We start from the raw sequence: 23843 nt of genomic DNA on the forward strand, positions 1-23843 counted from the left end.
CGTGCGAACTGCAACAAGAAATTCACACACGTTCGTATCTATCACTCTACTTTCACGTGACATATCAAGTGGTCCTCGTTATCCGATTCAATTCGACCCGAACCACACTGACTATCTTACTAATATACCCTCTCGTCCTATCTTAGTTGTCAACATTACGAAAAATAATTTTTTTTTTTTAATATTTATAATTTTTTTAACGGTGCGTGAACAAGAAATATAACAATTAATATGGAATGAAAGGATCGTTTGGTAGTTGATTAAAGTTATGTAGATATTAGTAGTGTAAGGATTAACTATGAATGAATCTATATATTAATTTATGTAAATATTTGTTTTTTATGAATTAATTATTTATGTATTAGTTATTTCACATTTTATTCTGCATAAAAACAATACTATAGATTTTCTCACAATTTTATATTAATTATGTAAATTTTTAAAATTACAAATCAAATACCATACTAGTTTAAAATATGAACAATTTACATCTTAATCAGCTACTAAATATAACATTTAATATTTGCATAACTTATATCTGAACTAGCTACCAAACGACGTCTTTGTGTTTGTGTGAAAGAGAGTGACTTTGCCATGTGTCATCTAAGTGGGTTATCCAATATGACCCGACCCAATCTGATTCGATAAACACCCTTTTGATTTGCGTAGAATTGAGTGTATCTCAACCACATAACATTTAAAGTCGATCCAATTTGACCCGACCCAACCCGACCCGACAACCGATATATTTATCTCTAGGCTCTATGGTGCGTGCGTGAGAGGAAGAGAGTTTTAATACGATTAAAATTGACTTTTCTCTGTTCCCAGGATGGAACTTAGAAGTTTGGAATTTCATTTTTGTTTGTTTGTTTCTTTTTTTTTTTTTTTTTTTTTTTTTTAATAAGCTCTGAAATTCACGTAAATTAAAAAAATAAAAAAAATGATTTTTTATTTTCAAGAAAAATTTATAACTATGATGGTGTAGAGGCTGTAAAGAGAGGAGGAGGAAAATTGAAATAGAATAGAAAGGAAGAAAAATTAGTTCTTCTTTTTCACGTTTCTTCTTCTCTTATAATAAAGATCAGATTTTTATTCATTTTTCTGTATCAAGATTACATTTTTGTTGATACCCACAATCTGTTTCCCTGTTTCTGAAACACCCTTTTCATAATCTTGTTAGTAGAGGGTGGGTGGGTGGGTAGGGAGAGATGGGGGGTTGTGTTTCAAGACCAGATGGTTGTGCTGGAGGTAGATTAGGTGGTTCAAGGAGAAAGAGTAGGAAGAGAAGAAAAGCTGTAAAGAAAAGGGTGTCTTCTCATGTATCAGATCGATCAGCAGCTGATAAAGTTGATAAGTCTTTCCCTTTGGATCGTTCTTTCAACAATTCCACTTTTAATGGTACTTTCTTGTTTTATTTTCTTGTTTGTGTGTACATTTTTTGGGAATTTGTTAGTTTTCTTGTTCATTGTAATTGTGATTGTTGAAAGTTGCTTTCTTTGTTGAAGAGAATTGGAATCAAGAAGAAAGTCGAGTTTTTGATATAGTAACTAGTAGTTGAGTCATGAGTGAGCTTTGTGATTATTGAAAGTTACTTTCTTTGTTGAAGAAATTTGGATTCATGAAGAAAGTTAGCTTTTGATATAACAACGGTTAGTTGACTGAGCATTTGAGAAAATTTCTATGTAGTTGTGATTATTGAAAGTTACTTACTTTGTTGAAGAAAATTGGAATCGAGAAGAAAGTCGAGTTTTTTGATATAATAGTTGTTAGTTGAGTGAGTATTTGAGAAATCTAACACATAATTGAATTTTTGATCTGTTAATGTTGGTGGAGTGTGAAATTAATCTGTGTTTTTGGAGTTTGATTTCTTGACTTGGTTTGGTTAAGTTGTATTGAAGGTTGGAGATATGGAGGTTGGTGGGGTGCATTTTTCTTTGGAGGTTTGGTTGGATGCTTTTTGAAGGAAAAAAAAATTAAACTTTTCTTTGGAGTAGCTCATTTTTTGTTGTTGTTACTGTTTCTTTATTAGTTGATATACTTTCTTCACTGCCGTTTTCACTCGAGTCGAGGGTCCTTTGAAAGTAGTCTTTCTACCTTCATGGGTAGGATAAGGTTTGCGTAAACTCTACCCTTCCTAGACTTCCCCCACTTGTGGGATTACACTGGGTATGTTGTTGTAATTTCTAATTTTGCTAAATAGGAGAGGGTGGAGTGGTTTGGGATTAGGGAGAGCCTGAAGAAGTGGTTGAGCTGAAGAGAGTGTGATATTATGTTTTAATGGCGTATAAGTAGCAGGTAATGCCTGACGCCATTATAGAGAAGGCGGAGGAAGAGGCAAATGAAAAGGAACTGTTTTGACAGTTTTTTTTTCTATGCTATGCACCCATACAAATCAATTTAAGTGTATGGTTGGTACTCTAAATTGCAATGTACATTATATATTGCTGTATATAACAACTGGAGAGATGAGGAGGTATGCCAAATTGTTGAGAAAGGCATAAGATTTTCTTCTTTGGATGAGATATAGTTATAACTCTCATTTACCTTTGGTATCTTAATCAGCATGCACGTGAATGGTGCTGACCGTAACGTTTTTCTTCAACAATTTGTTTCTTGAATTAAGTGATTTGGGATAATTACTCCATTAGGAATTTTGAATAGCTTATTCTAGGTTCAGTAGTGTAGTCTTCTGGATCGAGTTTACTTTATGGCATGCCTACTGCCAAACACGGTTATTTTCTGTCTTTTTGGAAATTATATATGATAAATCCTACTCCCTCAAATCCTCCAACAATTTCCTTTCGCTTGGCAACTCTGTTTCTTATTCTGTCTTAAACCATAACATTGTTACAGAATTGAGTTTACAAAACTTGGCTCCCTAAGAACTTTTATTTTTAAGTCTCTTCTCTTATTTTAGGTCGAGTATCTAAATTAAACACAATTGTGTGAGTATAACACGAGGAATCGAATAATAACATATTCTTTGTGTCAAAAGAGACACTATGTGATTAATGGAAGTTATAAATATACTGAGTTTATCTGTGTGCTTGGCGGTAATTGTACCAGTTGAAGTCCCAAACAAAGACACATGTTGTTTTCTTATGATAAAAATTGATGGTTCCTTTTATCTATTTAATACAATGCTAAATTACTGGAAGTTGCTAATATCCTTGCAATGTTTCCACTTATCCTAAAATCTGCAGTGTTCCTTTGAAACTGGAACTAAGCAGGTGTCTTTTAGATCATGATTGATATCATCTATATCATATCTTCATTTTCCTTCCAATCATTCCTGGGAGGGATGTTTTGCATAGTTTAGCTTCATGTTACTTCTGTCTGTCCAACCTAAAGCTGAATAGTCTATCGCGGATAAACCATTGGAACTAGCCTTTCCTAACATTTTGTGCTATTGTATAATGAAATAACAGGAAGTACTGAAGAAGCGTGGTTTGATTCTTCTGCAAGATTTGAATCTGATGGCAGTGATGAAGATTTCCAGAGTGTTGCTGATGGTATGTCTTTCTCATTTCAGTTTATACGTTCTAACTGCAGTTGGGAAATTGTCATGCTGTGAATTTAAGAATAGAAATGTAATCACACTATTCTGCAGATGTGCTTTCTCTCAATGGCTCTGATTGTGGGCGGACTAGTGTAGCTTCAGCAACAGATGTCCACCATGGGGATGTTGATGTCAATGCCCACCACAGGTTATCCTCTGACCTGCAGAGGCAAGGAGAATTATCAACAAGCAATCCTGCTTGTAGCTCTGACAGTGGTTCAGCTAAAACGTCTATCAACCCAAGCAGTATGTTGCGTCCAAAAGATGCAGACTCAAAAATGAGACTTGATGGACCTCACAGTGAGGTACAACCTGTGTTCCTTGATGAAATCTCTTCCTCTGCTAATGGAAGCAGTAGAAGGGAGGATGGCATGTTGGATAACTGTGGAATTCTTTCAAACAACTGTTTGCCCTGTCTTGCATCCACGGTTGCACCAGTTGAGAAGAGACAATCTCTTAGCGCTAGTTCTCCAAGTGCAAAGAAGAAAGCTGCCATAAAACTTCCTTTCAAATGGAAAGAAGAAAATCCTATTGCTGCTTTACGTAAGTTTCTATGTCTACCCTTTTCCCCTTCCAATCTAAGCCCACCCTTTTGGCCTAAGATGCTTCAGTGCAATGTTTCTGCATGTGCATCCCTGAGTGATTGAGTTTTCATATCTTTGTCTTATAGTCAATGCCATAAGTGGCTGGGGTTTCACATGCATTTCTAATAATTGTTAGTGCACTTTCTGGAATTAGTTTTTTGATAAGGTAAGATTTATTGAAGACAGTAATACTGTGACCACCTTTTGTCAATTGCACGAATGAATCAACTGGCATATGCTTCATCAACAATGTGCAAGAATGAAGAAATTTCATGAATTGCTTTTTTGACCCTGGCCTATTGCAGGATTTATTATTGTTGTGGTGACTTTTTTTTTTCTTCCAATGAGAACTTGTTATATTCAACTATTGCCATCTTATCGCCAAAACTTTGTCCCATCTGATGCCAACAAGAAATATTATTTGGAAATTAAGTTATCTTCAGCTCTCTTAGAAATATTACTTGCAGACAAACATGGACAATGTTTGAGCTGTTTATTCTTCTTTCCAAGGAATAACTGAAGTAGGTTATTGAGGATTAATAAGCAAAGTGCTCCAAAATTTGTGTGAAAGTGTAGTTAGTGAAGTATGAGGCAATGACAAAAATGTTGGGTATAGAAAACCTGTTCTGATGCTGCTGTTAAGAGATTTTATGTTGTGTGTATTTCTGTTGGGTTTAATGCTCCTTCCCTTTCTGAAAGATTGAAGACCAAATGTTATCTACAATCCAGATGAGCTCAAAGCTGTGTACTTTGTGCCAAGAGTAGATGAGTCTGAACTGCTACAGGTGGATGAATACCTTAACACATGGCCTTTGATGTAAGGTTAAAAGATGATCATAGGCTAGTACGATGTTACACATGTATGCAACATTCTGTTTTATCAACACCCCTTATAAGTAATAAGATACCAGACTTAGCATTGAAACATTGCAATAACAAGGATTTCACGGGGCAGCGCGGATGTGGGATATTTCAGGGATGTCATTTGTTAATGCAAAATCCAAATAGAGGATATTTGGTGCAGTTGATGTGAGAGATGATACAGTTACTCCTCTATTGACTTGGGGAACATTGTTTGTGAGCTTTTCATGTTAGTAATCTGCTTTTGGGGGTGTAAATTATTGAGTTATTTTCTAAAGAGTGTACAATTTTCGTTGATCTTGCGCTATTACACTAACTAGCAAAATCAGGAAGAGAAAAAAAATGAGGAATGGAGTTACTATGATCAAGAGTAAGTGGATAACATTTGCATCATAAGTCAATGTCGAACATGAGAAGTTGCACTCTAGATTTTGATTTGTAGATGGGAGGTGTACACACCAACTGCTAAACAGATCAGGGAATTGAGGCAAAACAAACTGACTCTTATCCTTTTCTGTGGTACAGTTTCATCTAAAGCCCTGCTTCAAAGACCAATAGCTGGTTCCCAAGTACCAGTTTGCCGGTTGGAGAAGAAAATGGCTGATAGTTGGTCCCATATTGAACCAGGCACTTTCAGGGTTCGAGGAGAAAACTACTTCAGGTAAAGTGTTTCCCTCTCTTAGCACTCACATGCACACAGATACATGCAAAAATATATAAAGATGTCTCTAATCATATAAAACCTTAGAGCATCTATATGATAATCATCAACATGCATATGTATATGTGCCAGCTGCCACTGCACTAGTTCATGTGTTGTATAAGGTATTTCATTGCACACATATTGTTTTGTGCAGGGATAAAAAGAAGGTGTTTGCTCCAAATTATGCAGCATATTATCCTTTTGGAGTTGATGTATTTTTAAGCCAGAGAAAAATATTTCATATTGCCCGACTTGTGGAACTTCCTTTCATTGAACAATCTGGAACACTTCCTCCCATCCTTGTTGTGAATGTTCAGGTATGATTGGTTTTTGAAATCATAGTAATGAGTATTTATGTCGTCTTTTTCTTGATCTAACTTTCATAAAAGCTTTCAAGGTCCTGAAAGTTGTAAAGTTATCTGCTTTGTTCATTTTAAGTCTGTCTGTGCAACTTTTCAATTAAAGATGGGTAATGTCTCCATGCTATAGATGCAATTCATTTTTATTTCAAAGTCTAAAGTATTCTGCTGCATCATTTTACATCGTATGAAAGGGTGTCGATTTTTAGTAATTCTGGTCCCCTCATGGAGCAGTTTGAGTAATGAATGTAGTGTAACCACTAATCCTACTTTATTCATGGCAGTGTCCTAAACTCCTAATCATACAAAGTTTCATTTTTTAAGTAGTCATTTAATTCATGTATCTTTAGCCATTTCATAGCACTCTTAACCTTACCTTTTCTTTTAGTTTTTCTATTTCCCAAAGTGCTCCCATTAACAATCAATCGACCTTTTGGATGTCATGTCTGCTGTTGAAATTAAATGTACCCATGTAGACATCACTGGTTACTTCGTTAATGTGTATTCCCGGGATTAGCCACTTAACACTATCTTAATTTTCTATAATCTCAGCATTAGCTACTTTATACTTAATTATTCCCTCATGTTGCGGAACTGTTTTTCTTCTGCAGATCCCGTTATATCCTACCGCAATTTTTCAAGGTGAAACTGATGGTGAAGGGATGAGTTTTGTTTTGTATTTTAAGCTTTCAGAAAGTTACGCCAAGGAACTTCCTCCTCATTTTCAAGAGAGTATCAAGGTATGTTTGAGCGTTCATGTTTTCTCATATTTATTCTTTTTCTTTTTCCGTGTATGATTGGTTTCAAAGTCACTCTCTTGCAGTGTTGGTTTCTTCATATGATACTATCTTCTTTTCCCATTTCATTTGCAGTTCTACCTACTTTTGCTTATACATCCTTTGAAGTGTTGAGTCATATTCACTACGTCTTTTGTAGCTTTCTATCATGATTCATGTCTTCCATATTTCATAAGTGGCCATCATATTTACTTGAGTCAGATTTTTTTTTTTTTTGCAAACAATCAAGTTCCTATTTGAACTAATTCTCACTTTTCTTCCCCTTGTCTTATCTTGGACAGAGGCTGATTGATGATGAAGTGGAAAAAGTAAAGGCTTTTCCTGTTGAACATACTGCACCCTTTAGGGAACGATTGAAGATATTAGGTCGTGTAGCAAATATGGAGGAACTCCCATTAAGTGCAGCAGAGAGGAAGCTTATGCATGCCTACAATGAAAAGCCTGTTCTTTCACGTCCTCAACACGAGTTTTACAAGGTAAATTTTGCAAACTTTGGTTCTTTTTAAATTGGAGTAGGATTTGGCTACACATCATGTTCTACTCAAATTTGTTAAATGTCCCTGTTATTCCCTTTTAACATTTAGTTTTTGGGAAAAGGAAAACATGCTGTTTTGAACTGGGAAACATCCTCAAATTATCTGGTGTGTCCAGTAGTAAATTAAGACTGTTCCACAGTGACTAGGATAATAAAGCAGTTTACATATCAACAAAGATTACTGAATGAACTAAAAGTTGTTTCTAGAATGACTGATGAAACATGGACCATCTATTCGTCGCAAATCGTGTTAGGCACTCTTTAACTCGATAAAATATAATTTCTTTGCATGACTTAATCTCGAATTTTTAACTTCTCATCTGAAAGTACTAGTTTTTTCATGTGGACTGAGATTGTTTTCTTGCATTATGTTCCTTTAGACCATACAAGTAGCATGGTTTGTAGGTTTTACTTTGCATTTGTTACGGTTACGGAAGCATAAGATATCTTCACTTAAATTTTTCCATCTGAAATTTATGAAAAATTGTTTCAGTTAGCATACATCTAGACTGTTGCCCGTTTTCTGGATTAAGAAAGAAATATATGACTAGGTGTTGAACGTCTTTTGATTCTTACTTCGGCTGTTAATGATCTTTTTGCAGGGAGAGAATTACTTTGAGATTGACATAGATATGCATAGATTCAGTTACATCTCTAGGAAGGGTTTTGAAACATTCCTAGATAGACTAAAGCTTTGTTGCTTGGATGTTGGGCTAACAATTCAGGCAAGTATCTGTCTCTAACGTTCCATTATTTTTTCTTTTCTCCCAGATTCTTTTTCGGCCTAGGAAATCATTTTTTCCATCTAGGTAACGTCTTTTACCACTTTCCAAACAGGGAAACAAAGTTGAAGAATTGCCGGAGCAGGTTTTATGTTGTGTACGGTTAAATGAAATTGACTATGCGAATTATCAGCAACTGGGATTGGAATAGAGAGCCCTTTGAATTAGCTGCACAGACATTGCAAATAAAGAAGTAACTTAGAGAAGTTCAGTTCTCCCTCACTTTTGGTGCCTACCTCTCTCTGTCTCATTCTATCCCCGATATCAAAATCTTCAATATTCGGGCAGATTATGAGTGTAGGATGATTCTCACATTCAGATCACCATACAGATCCTCCTTGGACTTGCCTGTTTGGGGCCAACTCCTATGTCACCTAGCCTTTTATGACATGAGTTCTGGACAAGTCAATAGCTTACATAAGCTATATACGTGTATGAATTCATGGACAACATTGAGATATCAGTTAATGGAATCGATTCTAATTCATTCTTTTTGTTTGCTAATGAAGCAATCTGTTCAATTACTTTTCAGCAACATGAATTTTAGTGCTTGTGTTCTTGTATACTAATGTGTGCGCTGAGGGGAAGGTTTTAATTTGCAATGGAAATGTGTTTGGATTATCGCCATAATTATATATACTTCTACTGTTTGTGTAAAATTTGTTTCTTGCATCCCTACCCCACAAAGATGGGGGTTAGGTCTGCGTATATCCTACTCTCTCCAGACCTTACTTGTTCACTCGAGGGATTACATTGGGTATGTTGTTGTATATTTGGTTACTTATCATGAATTATACGTTACTTGCTATATGTATGTAGTGATTAGGTAGCAAAGAGTTGCATTAACAGTTGAAGAGAAGAATTGCATTAACAGTTTGATCCTCTATATTGAATTGTTTCTAGAAAATTATGTGAAGAACAACTAAAGCTCAAGATTTACAGGGAAGAAGGGGTTTCCCGCATAAACCTCTGTTTCCAGAGAATGAGCTCTGCGGTAAATCAAGAAATGGCTTCCCATAAGGTATTTTTCCTTCAAGAAGATTATCTGAAAGGTTCAATTCTTTCAGTTTATTCAGCTTCAAAAACTCCTCAGGGATTCTGCCGGTGAATTGATTTTTGTGCAGCATCAGTCTCTCCAGAACGGTCACGTTGGCCAGTGATGTTGGCAGGTTAGCTCCTAATCCATTGTAACTGAGATCCAAAGTCTGTAGTGTTTTCAATGTTCCTACAGAGGTTGGTAATCTACCTTTGAGAAAGTTATGCGATAAATTTAAGTGTTGGATATATTCTTGTCCTCCCATGCCAATCTGCTCGACACCAGTTGAGAAATTGTTATCAGACAGATCAAGATATGTCAATGATCCTTCTGCAAACCTGCTCTTTATCTGGAAAACTGCATTCACACTGCCTTCTAGCTTGTTTGAGTGAAGGTCTAACACTCCCAGAATGTCGAGATTTGTGACAGTTGAAGGAATCTCAGACACAAATTTGTTCTTCGAAATGTTTAAAGAATAAAGCTGAGAGAAGCTGCCAATCCAAGCTGGTATCCTTCCTGAAAGATGGTTAGCGGACAAGTCTAGTTCCAGCAATGACTTGGGTATGTAATCTGGAATTTCACCATGAATTTCACATCCTGCCAAGTAAATTCGCGATAGTGATGGCAACTGCATGAGCCACTTGGGAATGGTTGACATATTCAAACGGTTGAATGAAAGATCCAGCGATTGAAGATTTGAAAGGGAAGAAATTTCACGAGGCAACGGTCCTTCAATCATGTTATGAGATATACTCAGGTAAAGAAGCTTTGAAATCCCGCCTATTGATCTTGGCAACTGACCAGATAATTGGTTGTAACTGAGATATAACATTTCCAATAACTTCAAATTACCTATACTCGAAGGAATAGAACCCTTTAGCTGATTGTTTGCAAGTGAAACTCTCTGAAGGGAGGTCAAGTAGCCAATAGATGAAGGTATCATTCCACTAAGCCGATTGTTCTGCAGTCTTACAAAGCTCAGAGAAGACAATTTCCCAGGTTTTGAAGGCAACGGTATGTCCCCCTCGAGCTGATTGGAGTTCAGGTAAAGAACTGACATAAACTTTAGTCTAGAAATAGAACGAGGGATTATCCCCGTTAACAAGTTATTAGACAAATCAACCTCTTTCAATTCTTGCAAATTACCAATGTTTTCTGGTATATCCCCTGTCAAGACATTCTCTTGAAGACACAAACTTTCTAATTTTTTCAACTTTGTTATAGACTCAGGAATTACACCAGAAAGTTTATTTGAATGTACATCCATTCTTCTTAGATTCTTGACACCTCCTATACACCAGGGAATAAAACCCGAAAAACCATTTTCTTGGAGATACAATTCTTCCAGTTTAGACAACATACAAATGCTTTCTGGTAATGCACCAGTAAACTTGTTTCTAACAAAGCTGAGTTTTCTGAGATTTGGTAGATGTAAACCAATCAATGAGGGGATTTTCCCCGTTATACCAAGGAGATCACCTATATCGATAACTTCAAGATAGTTGATGAGTGTGATTGAAGGTGACAATTCTCCTTCCATAGCAGATTGAATTGGTGCATCATCTGAAGTATAGAGACCTGGTAGACTTATACTTACAACTCTTTTAGTTACATTACTACAAAAAATACCTTCCCATTTACAACAATCGCCGCCAATCCATTTACTTAGTCTACCAGAAGTGTCTGAATGAATTCCAGACTTGAAATCTTGAAGACCTTTTAAATCATTTGGATGACAAGATTTACTTTTACAAATAGTTGTGAGAGTTAGCAATACAAGAAAACAAAGAAGTTGAGAAGCCATTTGGGAGATTTTTGTGAAATGAAATGATGGTCAAAGATGTTTTAAGACAATGATTTGGTTTCTCTCTTTACAGATTGTTATATGCTGAAAAGCATGTTATTTGTATTAATTGTTTATTTGCATTTGTTAAAAAAAAGTTAGAGATAAAGAGTTAAAAATATTAAAGAAATGAAGACAAAACAAATCTAGACTTTATTAAAGATTACTCTTTTCGTCCATCTTTACTTGTCCATGTTTGATTTTATACACCTCATCAAGCAACAATAAATAAAGGGGCCATTAGCGGTAAGTCATCTAAATATTAAAAAGTGAATAGTATTTAATAGTAAGAGTAAATTAAATATAAAATGATAAATTATTTTTTGATTTTTCAGTTTGAGTAAAGAATTTTTAATATATTGAACGATTAAAGATGGAGGGAATACTATTGGCAGTTTGCACATAGAGTTTTTTTCCTTCTCCCAATAATTTTTTAGGATAACTAAACTAATCCTCTGCTTTTGCCAGCAATGTTGACAGATGACCAAAGCCTTTGGTTCCTCAAAAACGCCAAAGCACTATTTTGTCCTAGGAAGATGCTTGTTTTGTTATTTTTTATTCTCAATTTAACTTGTACCTTCTCCGTTTCAAAATAAGTATCGAGCTTTTTTTTTTAAATTTTTTCTGACACCTATGATAGAGATTGAAGGTGATTGGCCTCTAAAAGGAATTGTGATTTTAGATTTTCGGAAAATTCCTTTTCATAATATCCTTATTCTCCTTTAATTCGGAGCTGTCGTAACTTTAGCTCCTCATGGTATACTTATGAGGTAAGAAAAACGAGCGGTTTATGGTTTAGTAGTTATCATTTCCTTTGCTCTACTATTCATGAGCATTCAAGGAATAAAATATTATCAAACACCCTTCACTGTTTTGGATAGTATGATTCACAATGTGAAAGGTAACTAATTTATCGGATTTAGAAAATTTTAGGCCAACTAAATGTTAATTCGTGAAGATAAGAAAACTTTAAGGATAGACAATTACTTGTACTTGAAATCTCATGTGGGAGGGTTTAGAGCCTGTTAAGTCAATAATATGAGATGGAGAAAGTATTATTTTTCTTAATTCTTAATATGCATTAAATATGATAAAAACGACATTTTATTTGGGATGGAAAGAATATACATTATTTTATAGTATCAATATAACTTATACAAATTAGTAAATTACATAATGTAACTTATTTTAATGATTAGATGTACGTCGTCATGTGTTTGGAAACTATCATAAGCAAAAATTTAATACTCCTATTTTAATAAAGAAAGATAGAAGGGTGGTCATTTTATATAATTATGTGTCATTAATTGAGATTCACAATTATAAATTATATTATTGTTATCTGTAATTATTTTTAGGTTTAATTATATACAACTAGGCATTATCTCACATCTAAAGACAAAATTTTGACAACTTTGAAGTGGTCATACTCGTAAAAAAATTATTTGTATTGGGCCAATAAAAGTATATATCTTTATCTTTACATTTGTGAACACTTAATTATAGTCAAATTATATGTATTTTTATTTGTTAATTCTTATATTTTATTTATATATAATTAATAACTTGAAATATTACTATATATTATATGTTGCCCAAAATGCATATAGATACACCTATATATATATATATCTTCACCTCCTTTTAAAGTTATACATAATTCTAATTAGAATATTACGAAAATACCCCAATACAATACCTTAAATTACGATCACAATTTATGTTAAGCAAGTTTTCAATTATCACAAAATTTCAAGTTTCCAAAATGTGAATAAAACATATTGTAGTAATTAAGTAATGATGTATTGACATGCGACTCTTGGTTAGTATTTTGGGGCATTACAAGGTTGACCTCTCTAGAGACTAGAATGTTAAGTCAATGGATTACTTTGCCAAAGTCGGTAAATAAATGTGTTTTTTCCCTATGTTTAGTTGAATGTGCATGGAAAGGAGGAGGGAGCATCAGTTTTCTCATGAACTTCATTCCAAAATACATATGAAAAATGTTATCTGTTTCTCTATTTAAATGTATTAGCTTCATTGTGAATGAACTATCAAATTTTGTTATATAGAGTTTCTTTACGTTTTGTTGCTTAATACTAGCTTGAAGCATGCTTAAACCTCGAAAATATGTGTTGTGCAGGTTCGATGATTCGTGTCACTTAATGCACATGTTAGTGCTCATGAAGTCTATGTTAAAGAAGAAGTCAACACTAATCAATAAATATAGTTCTCAAAGTCATATATTAATTGCTAAATGCATTTTAGTACATATGATTAAGATTTTCTTTTTTCTTTTTTATGAGTTATGAATGAAACTAGAAATTTAATAGATGAAAAAATTAGTGACCAATTAAATTAGAAGCTTAAAATTGTACTTTTTTTTATATTTGAACGTGATAAAGAAAAGATTTTACTTTATGGATTTCTGTAATGACTCGAAAAGTCATTTATATAAAATTACCATTTTACCCATCTCGGTAGTTGTCTTGAGTCACTTTTGATCAGTTTGTGAAGTTGATTGGGAATTTTGAACTATTTATTGAATTACGGTTATTTAGTTAATGAATATTTATTAAATAATTAATTCTTATTAGTTGATGATTAATGAGCCAAGTATTTTAAGTTAAAACCCTATACCACTTGGCCCATACAAATTAACTTAACTGAGGATGGATGTTTTGAGTCAAACTCACAATCAACCGTAGCATCTCTGTAAAAACTCGATGGAATCACAACCTTAATTCTTAATATTTTATGGATACACAGATAGTTGGTTATTGTTAATTTATGGTAACGTGGAGTTGAGGGGAAAAAGGGTCAGATTTTGACAAAATCTGTGAATGGCATATATATATTTTTTTCGCTATTTGTGACTTCAGTAAAGGCATAAGCTTTTAATACTCATATTGGATAATTATGACAATAATTGATATATGATTAATTAATCATTAGAAATTAGAAGGATTATATTGGTTGGAAGTTTTGGGGGAACAAGATTTGGAGGTTGGCATTAATTTCAATTCATTCTTTCTGTAGTGAATAATAAATTGAAATTGGAAAATGCTTAATTTATACTTTGGATAGATAGGTTATTAGTTTGGGTGCAGGTATTAAGAGAATTGGCATGGTTGCCGCCACTGGTTAGTTGGCTTCCTTTTTAATTAATATTATTATATTTATGATATTGGAAAAGAATTGGAACTTAACCCTAAGCTTGAAACTTAGGAATTTGATTATAGATTTAGGTGATCTTTTGGGTCTAGGCTAAACCTATAGTAATATGGGTGTTGTTAGTTTCAGAATCTTATTGTGAATATGTACTTGAATAGATTGCATTGATTTGGAAGCTCAACAAAAAGGGAAGGCACAAGTTTCGGAGTGATTGTTCGATTATTTGAGGCAAGTAAATTTCTAAACCTTTGTTAAGTGTATGTAATTCATGTATTTCCTTGTGGTATGTGTTGGGGAGTAATGAGACTTGGTGATGGGTTGACTTGTCCATGTTGATTAATTCTAATGATGGAAAAAGGGTAATAAAAGACAATGTGATTAATTGTTTGTGTGTGATGTGTTGAGAATGGTTTGAAAGGCTTGTTGAATCATTGTTGATGTTGTATCATGATTGTGTTGTTGTGAATTGTGCAATGTTATGAAAATGGTCATTTCCTCATTATTTGTGTGAACATGTCATTTGCATTGTTCTGAGACATGGTTGTGACAAATGTTATGTGAATTGAGAAAGAATAAGAAATTAAAGAGGATGTACCATTTCGAGGGACGTATTGCGCGCCGCGATGGATGCATGGACAGATATGGGTCCCGGATTGAGAGACAACGGGTGTGTGTCATTAGGTCAGACATGCATCACTATACTTGACATTGCATTCCTTTGCATTGCACATGTTTATCATTAATGAACTTGATATTATGTTTGCTAATCTTATGAGTGCCTTTTTGTGGAACTTTGATTGATAAATATTGAGCTTGTTGTTGAGAATATGTAATTGTTAAGAGTGTTGTTGTCGAGTTGTGTGCTATGTGAATTATGAACTATTAGGTTGGGCTGGCTTTAAGCAAGTTGTAGTTGTAGAGGTTGTAATTGATGAATATTGAGCTCGTTTTTGAGAATATGTGATTGTTAGAGTGTTGTTGTCGAGTTGTGTGCTATGTGAATTATGAACTGTTAGGTTGGGCTGGCTTTAAGCAGGTTGTTGTTGTGGAGGTTGTAATTGATGAATATTGAGCTTGTTGTTGAGAATATGTGATTGTTAGAATGTTGTTGTTGAGATATGTGCTTGTAAATTGTGAACTATTAGGTTGGGTTGGTTTTATACAGGTTGTAGTTGTAGAGGTTCGGTTGGTGTGTAAGGAGTACCCGTATTCTATTCCCTTAGCTCGTGTTTAGAGGTTTACTTGCTGAGTACTATGTGGTTTGGTACTCACCCCTTACTTCTACAATTTTTGTAGGTTACGAGCCTGGATTTTGTGGTACTTGTCATTCTCTTCTTTTCCGAGGCTTCTTAGAGATTTGTGAGGTAGTTGTTTATCATCTCAGCAGACCTTCCTACTCTTATTTATGATCTTTGTTCTATTCTAGAAAGAAGGTCATTTGAGACTGGTGTTTTTCTTTTGAATCAATTGTAATACTTTAGAGGCTTATACACGTGACAACCAGATTTTGGGGATATTTTTGAGTTGATTAGGAAATTTCCGTATTTTATTGTAATGGTTGAGTTTTAGGCTGACTTATCTTGGTGGGATAAGACGAGTGCCATAACGTTCATTTTTGGGTTGTGACAATTTCACTCGGTTGCAGTTTTCTGTAAGTTAATTTATATGTGTTGACAATTAACATTTACAACAATTTTTTTCTTGCATTACATATACAAACAACTTGTTCTCTACAAAAGGGATGGCCACTCAATTGAAACCTTCTTTGTCCTCCCATCAATCAGTCTCTTCAACAACCTGTGGCCTTTGATTCTTCAGAATGATCATCATCATCACACAACGTATCCACTTATCATATTTCACCTGTCCGTCTACTTCATTCAATCCACAACAAATCCCAAACACAAACAACACTAAGTGAGAATCTTAACCATTACCATGCAGCAACACAATATACTATACATGAGAAATCAATCATAGATGTTCAATTAGTCGAGGTGTGTGCAAGCCAGCTGAGATATCACGGCTATTAAAAATACAAATAATAAATCGCAATGAATACTAATCAGAAGGATCCCATCTACCACCATGTTTTATTAATATCGATAAGAATCCGTCTATTACCACAAAATAAAGATTTTTGAACCAAAAATATTTTGGAATTAGTCGTGAATGACGACAATCACAGAAAAAAATTGAGGGAGTGAGAAACGTTTGAATCAAAAAAAGAAAATTTGACTTTTGAATTAATTTTAATTGATTGAGTAAAAAGAGGAAAACAAATTGACAAAAAAAAATAGGAAGGAGAGAGAAACGTTTGAAAATTAAATAAAATCTGATTTTTGATTTAATTATAACTGATTGAATAAAAAAAGGAAATCAAATATTCTTATTTTGTTTTGAAACCCCTAACTTTATGGCATTATTAATTATCCTTAATGTTATCCATTTTTTTTATTTTTATGATAATTAAAAAAACGTATTTTAGTATTATTTTAAAAATCTTTTTTTTTAATAAAATGTTACAATCTGAAATATTTTATTGTTACAATTTGAAAGTTTTATTTTACTGCTATAACTTAAAAATATTAGTCTAATAAATGTCATTTATAAAATTTTCACACAAAAAAAAACATTAATAACCCCATTTCAATTTTAACGATCATTTCACCCAATTTTGAGTTAGCCAAAACCCGATTTTCCTTTTCATTTAGATCCCATGAGTCACTCTGCCCAATTCACAATTTGAAAAAAAATCAACCAGCCCATTTTCAATTTTCAGTATTACCCAACAACAGCTGTCAACGTTTCCAAACGGCTATCCACGTTGCCGTCTTCGTCTTCCCCAAAAATGTTGCCTTTTTCTTTACCAAAATGTCAAGGATAGCAATGGAGCTTCAGGGCTCCACCGCACCTCTTTTTCAGCTTTTCTCGAAAACTAACAGCAGCTTAAGCCTCCAAATTTATTAAATGGATCAATTTTTCTTGATTCAAAATAAGAAATTTAATTTTACCCTATTTCTCTATCCGTTTTTTCCCCCAATTTCTAAGCCCTAAGAGCAGACAATGGAGCTTCAGGGCTCTGTCGTACCTCTTTTTCAGCTTTTCTCGAAAATTAACAACATTTTTAGCCTCCAAATTCATTAAATGGATCAGCTTTTCTTGATTCAAAATGAGAAATTTAATTTTACCCTATTTCTCTATCCGTTTTCCCCCCAATTTCTAAGCCCTAAGAGCAGAGCAATGGAGCTTCAGGGCATTTCCTCACCTCCTTTTCAGCTCTCCTCGAAAATTATCAACAGCTTTAGCTACCTACTTTGCTTGCTTTGGCCTCCAAATTCCTTAAAATCCGCTGGAAGCTGCTAAAAATTGATGAAGGATCGGCTTTTTATGAACAAAAAGAAAAAATGTTGAATTCATAATTCAATTTTGCTCTATTTCTCTATCCATTTTTCCCCCTTCGAAACACCTCTATATAAACCTTCCTTTGGTGTGGAGATGGAAGACATTAAGAAAAAAAAAAATAGGTTAGAAATATAAGAGCCCTTAACTTATTCTTTATTGAGCTTCAATATCTTCTATGGATGAGCTGGAGACATATTACTCCCCACCAACTCATCTCCCACATATATCATTCCCTCCCTCTCCCTATGCAGATGAATTCGTTTTGAAACCATACCTAGAGAGGTTGAGCTCTCTAGAGACCTAAATGACTAATCAAATGGATTACAGTAACAAAATTGTTAAAGAAGTCGATTTACAACTCGAAAAAAAAACATGAAAATATGATCTTGATTGTATTGTTGAGATGTTTCATTTCCAAAGAATTAGTCAACCTTAATAATATCAAAAGGGGTCTAATAAAAGCACACAAGGACTTGGTAACGGAGGCTACAATGACGTCGGCTACATATTTCATCAGCATTTTTTGTAAATAAAACCACACGACTACTTGCTAACGAATACATTAAAAATGGGTATGGGTGGAAATGTAAATATACTCCATTTTTATATATAATTTAATACCTTGAGAGTTGACGGTAATAGGTTGACTTTAAAAAATTATTTTTATCATACAAAGAATATATAGTAGATTTTTGAGAACAAATAAAGTAACTACTCCATGTAAAAAATAGATAGATTGTTTTTTATTGTCTGAATTAGACCGCTTGTTAGTTTAGTTTAGTTTAGAACTATCAAATTTTTATGGGCTCAATCAAACCACTTGTAAGATTAATTTAGAACTATTATATCTAATAGTTATGAGGTTAATCAGCCGACTTGTTAGATTAGTTTATAACTATTACATCACTTATGAGATAAGTTTAGAACTATTACATCTAATTTTAATGGGCCCAATCGGACGACTTGTTAGATTAGTTTATAACTATTACATCAGTGAAAACGACCCCACGTCGCCTTCTTCTTCCTCTAAATGGTAAGAGCAAAACAATGGAGTTTCAAGCTCCGCCTAACCTCTTTTTCAGCTCTTCTCAAACAATGTGAAGTTTTTATGGAATTGAAAAAAAAATCAAAATTTTTTTAGTCATTTTTCTAATATTTAAAAAAATAAGTATTTTTAAAAAATATAATTAAGTATATTTTATAAATATTTGAAAATCATCTCAAAAAGATTTTACATTCTTAGTTAAATAGTTCATTAATTTAGTTTAGTTTAAATTATACTTATAATTCTGAGTTAATTAGTTTATAATGAAATTAATTATTTTATAATTAATGTAATTATTTTATTTCGTTAAGACTAGAAACTCGTTAATTAATTTATAACAACTCATTTTATTCAAGTTTTAAACCAAATTTGTCAATCAAGTTCAATTTGATTAAATTCTAAATTCCAATTGGCTATAATTGAACTCAAATAGTTATGTCTTAATTTGAAATCTAGCTTTTTTATTTGCAAACTTAACCATTTCCTTTCAATTCTTTCAACTCACCCTTTAGGCCAACTTTAGGCCAAACTTTATCCCATCAACCTGCCCAATTCTCCAATGTTCATAAAAGAATAGTCTTCTTTTGATCATTGAACAATCGTATCAAAAAGTTTGAATTCACACATTATTCATCATTCTGTCTTGTTCATTTTCACAAATTATTGGTAATAATAATAATATAGTTAAGAATAGATGTTATATTAATCTTCAAAAGAAATATTTAATAAATATGTACATAAATAATTTAGATTTAATGAAGGGCATAAATCATTCAACATGCCTGGTGTCTGTTTATGGGTCTCACTGAACGATTGAATTTTATATTTTTATTTTTCATGGGGTATTCGATATCACTTTCAACATAAAACACAAAATGAAATAACATTGTAGATATCAAAATTATGTGATACTCTATGAGACAAGTTCAATTCCAGTTAGGGTTCTTGAATGCTATTATATCTTTAAGACCTAGCTCATTAGTCATTCCTATATAGAAGGTAATATAACATCTCAAATATTTCACAAATTCTTGAAATATTCATAAAAAGACCAAGATATGATCACCGGACTTTTCTTGACAATAAAAAGGTCCAAATCATCTACATTCAAGATATACGCTTGTTGACACCCAATTTTGGCCCTCCACAATATGTATTGATCATCGAGCTTCTTCAATTTCAAACGATTTGAAATAATTAGCTTTTAATAAAATTCGCAATGTTTTTCAAGTTAAAAAAATAATAATATAGTTTTGTCACTATTTATAAATTTCAAATAGTATACATATTGTATAGAATTATATTTAGTACCTTTTATGGGTATTCAAAAATCGTCTCAAAAATAATAACAATTTAGTTTTTCTTAAATATTTGTTTAATTTAGTTTAGTTATTCAATAGTTTATATTTTTTAATTAATCAGTTCGTAATTAAGTTGATTATTTTATTTCGTTAGAATTAAGAAGTTCATTAATTAATTTACATTAATTCATCTTATTTTAACTTTGGCCGAATTCAACCAATCGCCTCAATTTGATCGAAATTGCAATTCATGTGGTTATTTTTCTTAAGTCAATTGACCCCATTATTAGGCTTCCTTTTCAAGACCCCTTTTAATACAATTCCCCAAACTCAATTCTTCAGAGAATCAACCAGCAGCCCATCCCCTCGCTTAACCCAATTTTTTTTCATTAACCAATTCGACCCGGCTCACTTTCTTATTCCTAGGAAACCCAGAATGCTCCAATGTTCTCGAATCAACTATTCCCAAGCGGCGTTAACGCAACAATACAACAGCAATTCAAACGGTGAACTCACGGAAAGCAATACATGGCGTCTACATGGGTACAACACAGTACACTGCATTTTTCTCGTCGTCTTCCTCTTTCCCCCGACAAACAGTACGCGTAGTTTCTAGCGCCGATTTCAGCAGGCAACTTCGTCCTTCGCAGCCAGGTGGAGTGATCTCCTCGTCCCTTTGTCCTCGCCTCAAGATCGAACGGCCCTTGTTGTTTAGCCGTTGGAATTTGTTGAAAAATTGGTGATTTTCGCACATCAAGCAGCAACTTTTCTGTTCTTGGAAAAGAAGTTCAAATTTCAAAACGGGGATTCCAAGTTTACCCTCATCTTTTCCCCCCAAATCTGCCCTAGCTCCCCCTCTATATAAACTCACTTTTTATTCATTGTTAAGGGGGGATTTTCTCAATTTTGGGCTTGGAAAAGAAACCATACACAAGAGAACAGTGAAGGCAAAATTATAAGAAAGGAGTTGAAATTTACCAGGCCTAGACAACTTATATTAGAGCTAGATGATAAGGAAATAAAATCGACATACACAGGACATTTTGAGACATGTTCTGAGATTGAGAGTATTTGGAGCCATACTTCCTCAGTTTTTCTTCTCACGAGTCTGTTGTAGTCTCTTTGGGGTCGTGGAATCACTCTCAAGCTCGTTTTGTTCCAGTCGTTGCCCAGAACCAGGTAATCTTCCCTCCCTTTCTTTATTCAGTTATGCTATTTCTTCTTTAGTTAATTGGTAGTGATGATTTTTTTTAGGCAGAGACTATAAATTTGTATTTGTCCGGCTGTGTTATAATAACATGCTTATTTTATTTTTTTTCTATTTCTTTGTTGCTTTAATTTTCTCATCATGTTTAAATTTTGTTTAGCTTCCCTGAGATAATTCTTTTTTTCTCTAGCTATTAATATGCATATGAGTTCAATAACCTTTTATTTTATATTGGACTACTTCATATAGGTCCTTCATGTTGATTTTGGGTGATCTTTTAGTTTCAGTTTTGTTGTTCCATGGGTAGAGTACATTTCTTTTCATATGTGTGCTTCTAGTTGTTGTTCCTGTAAGTTGGAATAGCAAATGTAGAATGGGGCAGTGACTATTCCTTAGTATTATCTTCATGACCATTTGATTTGTTGTAACATCTTAGTTGAGTTCTTGAACCTAGAGTGCATGCTCTTTAGTCTGTTTACCATTTTATCCTCCCGTGCCCTTTTAAGTTAATGTTGTACAAGTTGATGGTTTCATGCCTTCTCGCTGTCCTCTTTAAATGCATATAATTAAGAATATAAGTCGTGTACTCCTCCTCATCGAAATGTTTGGTCTTAAAATGATGTCTTGAACTTGTCGGTTCTTAAATTGCTCATCATCTGTATTGCTAAAGTCTGTCTCTGTATTACTGAAACTGATTATTATTTTTTGGTATGTCTGTTTTGGCGGAAATCGAATATTGATAAAGCATAGATTGATTTTCTCTCAAGTTTCCTTTAGTTGCATTCCTTTAAATTCTTGGCTGATGACGACTATTAGTTTATATTGCTTGAAGTTAATCATTGTTGCTAATATCTTATAGTTAAAGTTGAGTTGTGATTAATGGAAACATGTAATGACTCCACAGGACAAGTTGGACAACAACAGGCGTAGTACCAGGTACAAACGAGTGCCACAATACCTGGACCATTACGTGGTCCCAGATGCAAAAGGGAAACAGACTCTGATAGCAAAAGAGCATGAGTAATAGCTACTAGAGTAGTATAAATAGTGGCAGATTTCACTAAAGAAGGCAGGCATGAACTTGCTTTTCTTTTAGTTGCTTAGAATAGATCTGGAACCTCCTTTTTCTTCCTTTTTCCTTTGTTTTGCTTCTTGTTATTCCCAGAAGAAGAGGAGCATGTCCCTCTTGTGACTTGCAACTAGTTCATCTTTAATACAAAGTTCCTCTTGTTACATTTGGTGCTTTCATTGTCCCTCATTCTACCATGGGTGATGGTGCACACAATACTCGCCTCAAATCTCTTGATGAGGCTGTGAAACAACTTCAAGAACAATCTGTTGGCCATGCTAAAGCCGTGGAGTCCATCAACACTGCCTTACAAGATATTGTAACTCAACTGGCTTCGTTGCGTCCTTCGTCGTCGGCGCCATCTCTAGTCGCTGGTAGCCCTTCTTCAGTTTTAGGTCAATCATCTGTGCCACTTCCACAAACTTTTTATCAGCATACTCCCCCACCACCCACACTGAATCGGCAACCCCCAGTACACCAGGCGCTTCCAGTTCCACCCCATGGCCTTAATCCATTTCGATGTGATAAACCGGCACCGATTGACTTGGCTAAGTTTGATGGAACCAACGCAGAGAGTTGGGCTTTCCAAGCTCATCAGTATTTTGACACTTACAATGTTCCAGATGAGCAACGCTTGAATGTATGCTGTTTCTTTTTAGAGGGAGATGCACAAGATTGGTATCAGTGGATGTATCGGAACCGCCAACTCTGTGGATGGGACCACTTTCTTAGGGCTCTTGTTACTCGTTTTGGGTCTAAATCAATGGAGGCACCAGAAAGCTTGTTGGCAAAACTACAGATGCAAACCTCCGTTCGTGACTATCTTTCTCAATTTGAGAAACTGGCCAATCGTACCTCTGATGTATCGCCGCCTTTAATGAAGCATTTTTTTACCTCTGGACTTCACCCTGATTTTAAATCAGATGTTCTGGCTTTTCGACCCGCGGACCTCAATGAAGCAATTAGTCTGGCCTTTTTGCAAGAGCAAAAAAAGTTGGCCCAAGCTGGGACGACGACCCGGCCCAACTATCCGTCAAAAATTCCTACCAACCCATTTTCTTTCCACATCTCTCCTAGCCCTAAAAATCTGACCCTTTCTTCAAGCTTCTCAGCCCCGGCTGCATCTATTCCAGGTGTTGGTCGTACATCATTCAGGAAGCTAACGCCGACAGAGCTTCAACGAAAACGTGAACTTAACCTTTGTTTCAATTGTGATGAAAAATATCACAAGGGTCATAAATGTTCATCCATCCCTCAACTCTTTTTACTTCTTGCCGATGATGATACTACAGAGGACTTTCCTTCTGACTTGTCTCCACCCCCATCAGATTCACCGCCTCTAGATGCCACCATTGAAAACCCTTCTCTACTTAGCATCAGTTACCATGCCTCGTTCGGTGGCCCTCATCCCTCTACGATACGTGTCACTACATTTATCAAAGGCCTCTCTGTGCAGATTCTCCTTGACGGAGGTAGCACACACAATTTTATTCAGCCTCGTGCTGCCAAAGCACTCAAATTACTTGTAGAACCTTCTTTGGGTTTTTCAGTTATGGTCGGAAATGGCCAAGAACTGCGATGTT

The 23843-nt window shown here is 34.4% G+C and overlaps 2 protein-coding genes across 2 annotated transcripts; one reads left to right on the forward strand and one right to left on the reverse strand.

Moving 5' to 3' along the window:
* Positions 1 to 1003: 1003 nt before the first annotated feature.
* On the forward strand, positions 1004 to 8684 carry LOC125867345 (uncharacterized). Its single transcript, XM_049547807.1, has 9 exons — positions 1004 to 1398; positions 3429 to 3512; positions 3611 to 4102; positions 5530 to 5665; positions 5862 to 6024; positions 6678 to 6806; positions 7145 to 7339; positions 8001 to 8123; positions 8236 to 8684. Exons 1-9 carry the CDS (start codon positions 1209 to 1211, stop codon positions 8329 to 8331), a joined length of 1608 nt encoding a protein of 535 aa, XP_049403764.1. The 5' UTR covers positions 1004 to 1208; the 3' UTR covers positions 8332 to 8684.
* A 373-nt stretch (positions 8685 to 9057) lies between these two features.
* On the reverse strand, positions 9058 to 11110 carry LOC125867343 (LRR receptor-like serine/threonine-protein kinase FLS2). The gene has a single exon (XM_049547805.1). The coding sequence runs from the start codon at positions 11018 to 11020 to the stop codon at positions 9110 to 9112; it is 1911 nt and encodes a 636-aa protein (XP_049403762.1). The 5' UTR covers positions 11021 to 11110; the 3' UTR covers positions 9058 to 9109.
* Positions 11111 to 23843: the final 12733 nt, after the last annotated feature.

The sequence above is a fragment of the Solanum stenotomum genome, chromosome 6 (genome assembly GCF_019186545.1).
Source record: "Solanum stenotomum isolate F172 chromosome 6, ASM1918654v1, whole genome shotgun sequence".
NCBI lineage: Eukaryota > Viridiplantae > Streptophyta > Magnoliopsida > Solanales > Solanaceae > Solanum > Solanum stenotomum.

Excerpts from the sequence above, each read along its gene's own strand:
- LOC125867345 (XM_049547807.1), top strand. The coding sequence starts at position 1,209 with ATGGGGGGTTGTGTTTCAAGACCAGATGGTTGTGCTGGAGGTAGATTA. Across the intron at positions 5,666-5,861 it reads CGAGGAGAAAACTACTTCAG|GGATAAAAAGAAGGTGTTTG; the intron begins GTAAAGTGTTTC and ends TGTTTTGTGCAG. Across the intron at positions 6,025-6,677 it reads TCCTTGTTGTGAATGTTCAG|ATCCCGTTATATCCTACCGC; the intron begins GTATGATTGGTT and ends TTTCTTCTGCAG.
- LOC125867343 (XM_049547805.1), bottom strand. The coding sequence starts at position 11,020 with ATGGCTTCTCAACTTCTTTGTTTTCTTGTATTGCTAACTCTCACAACT.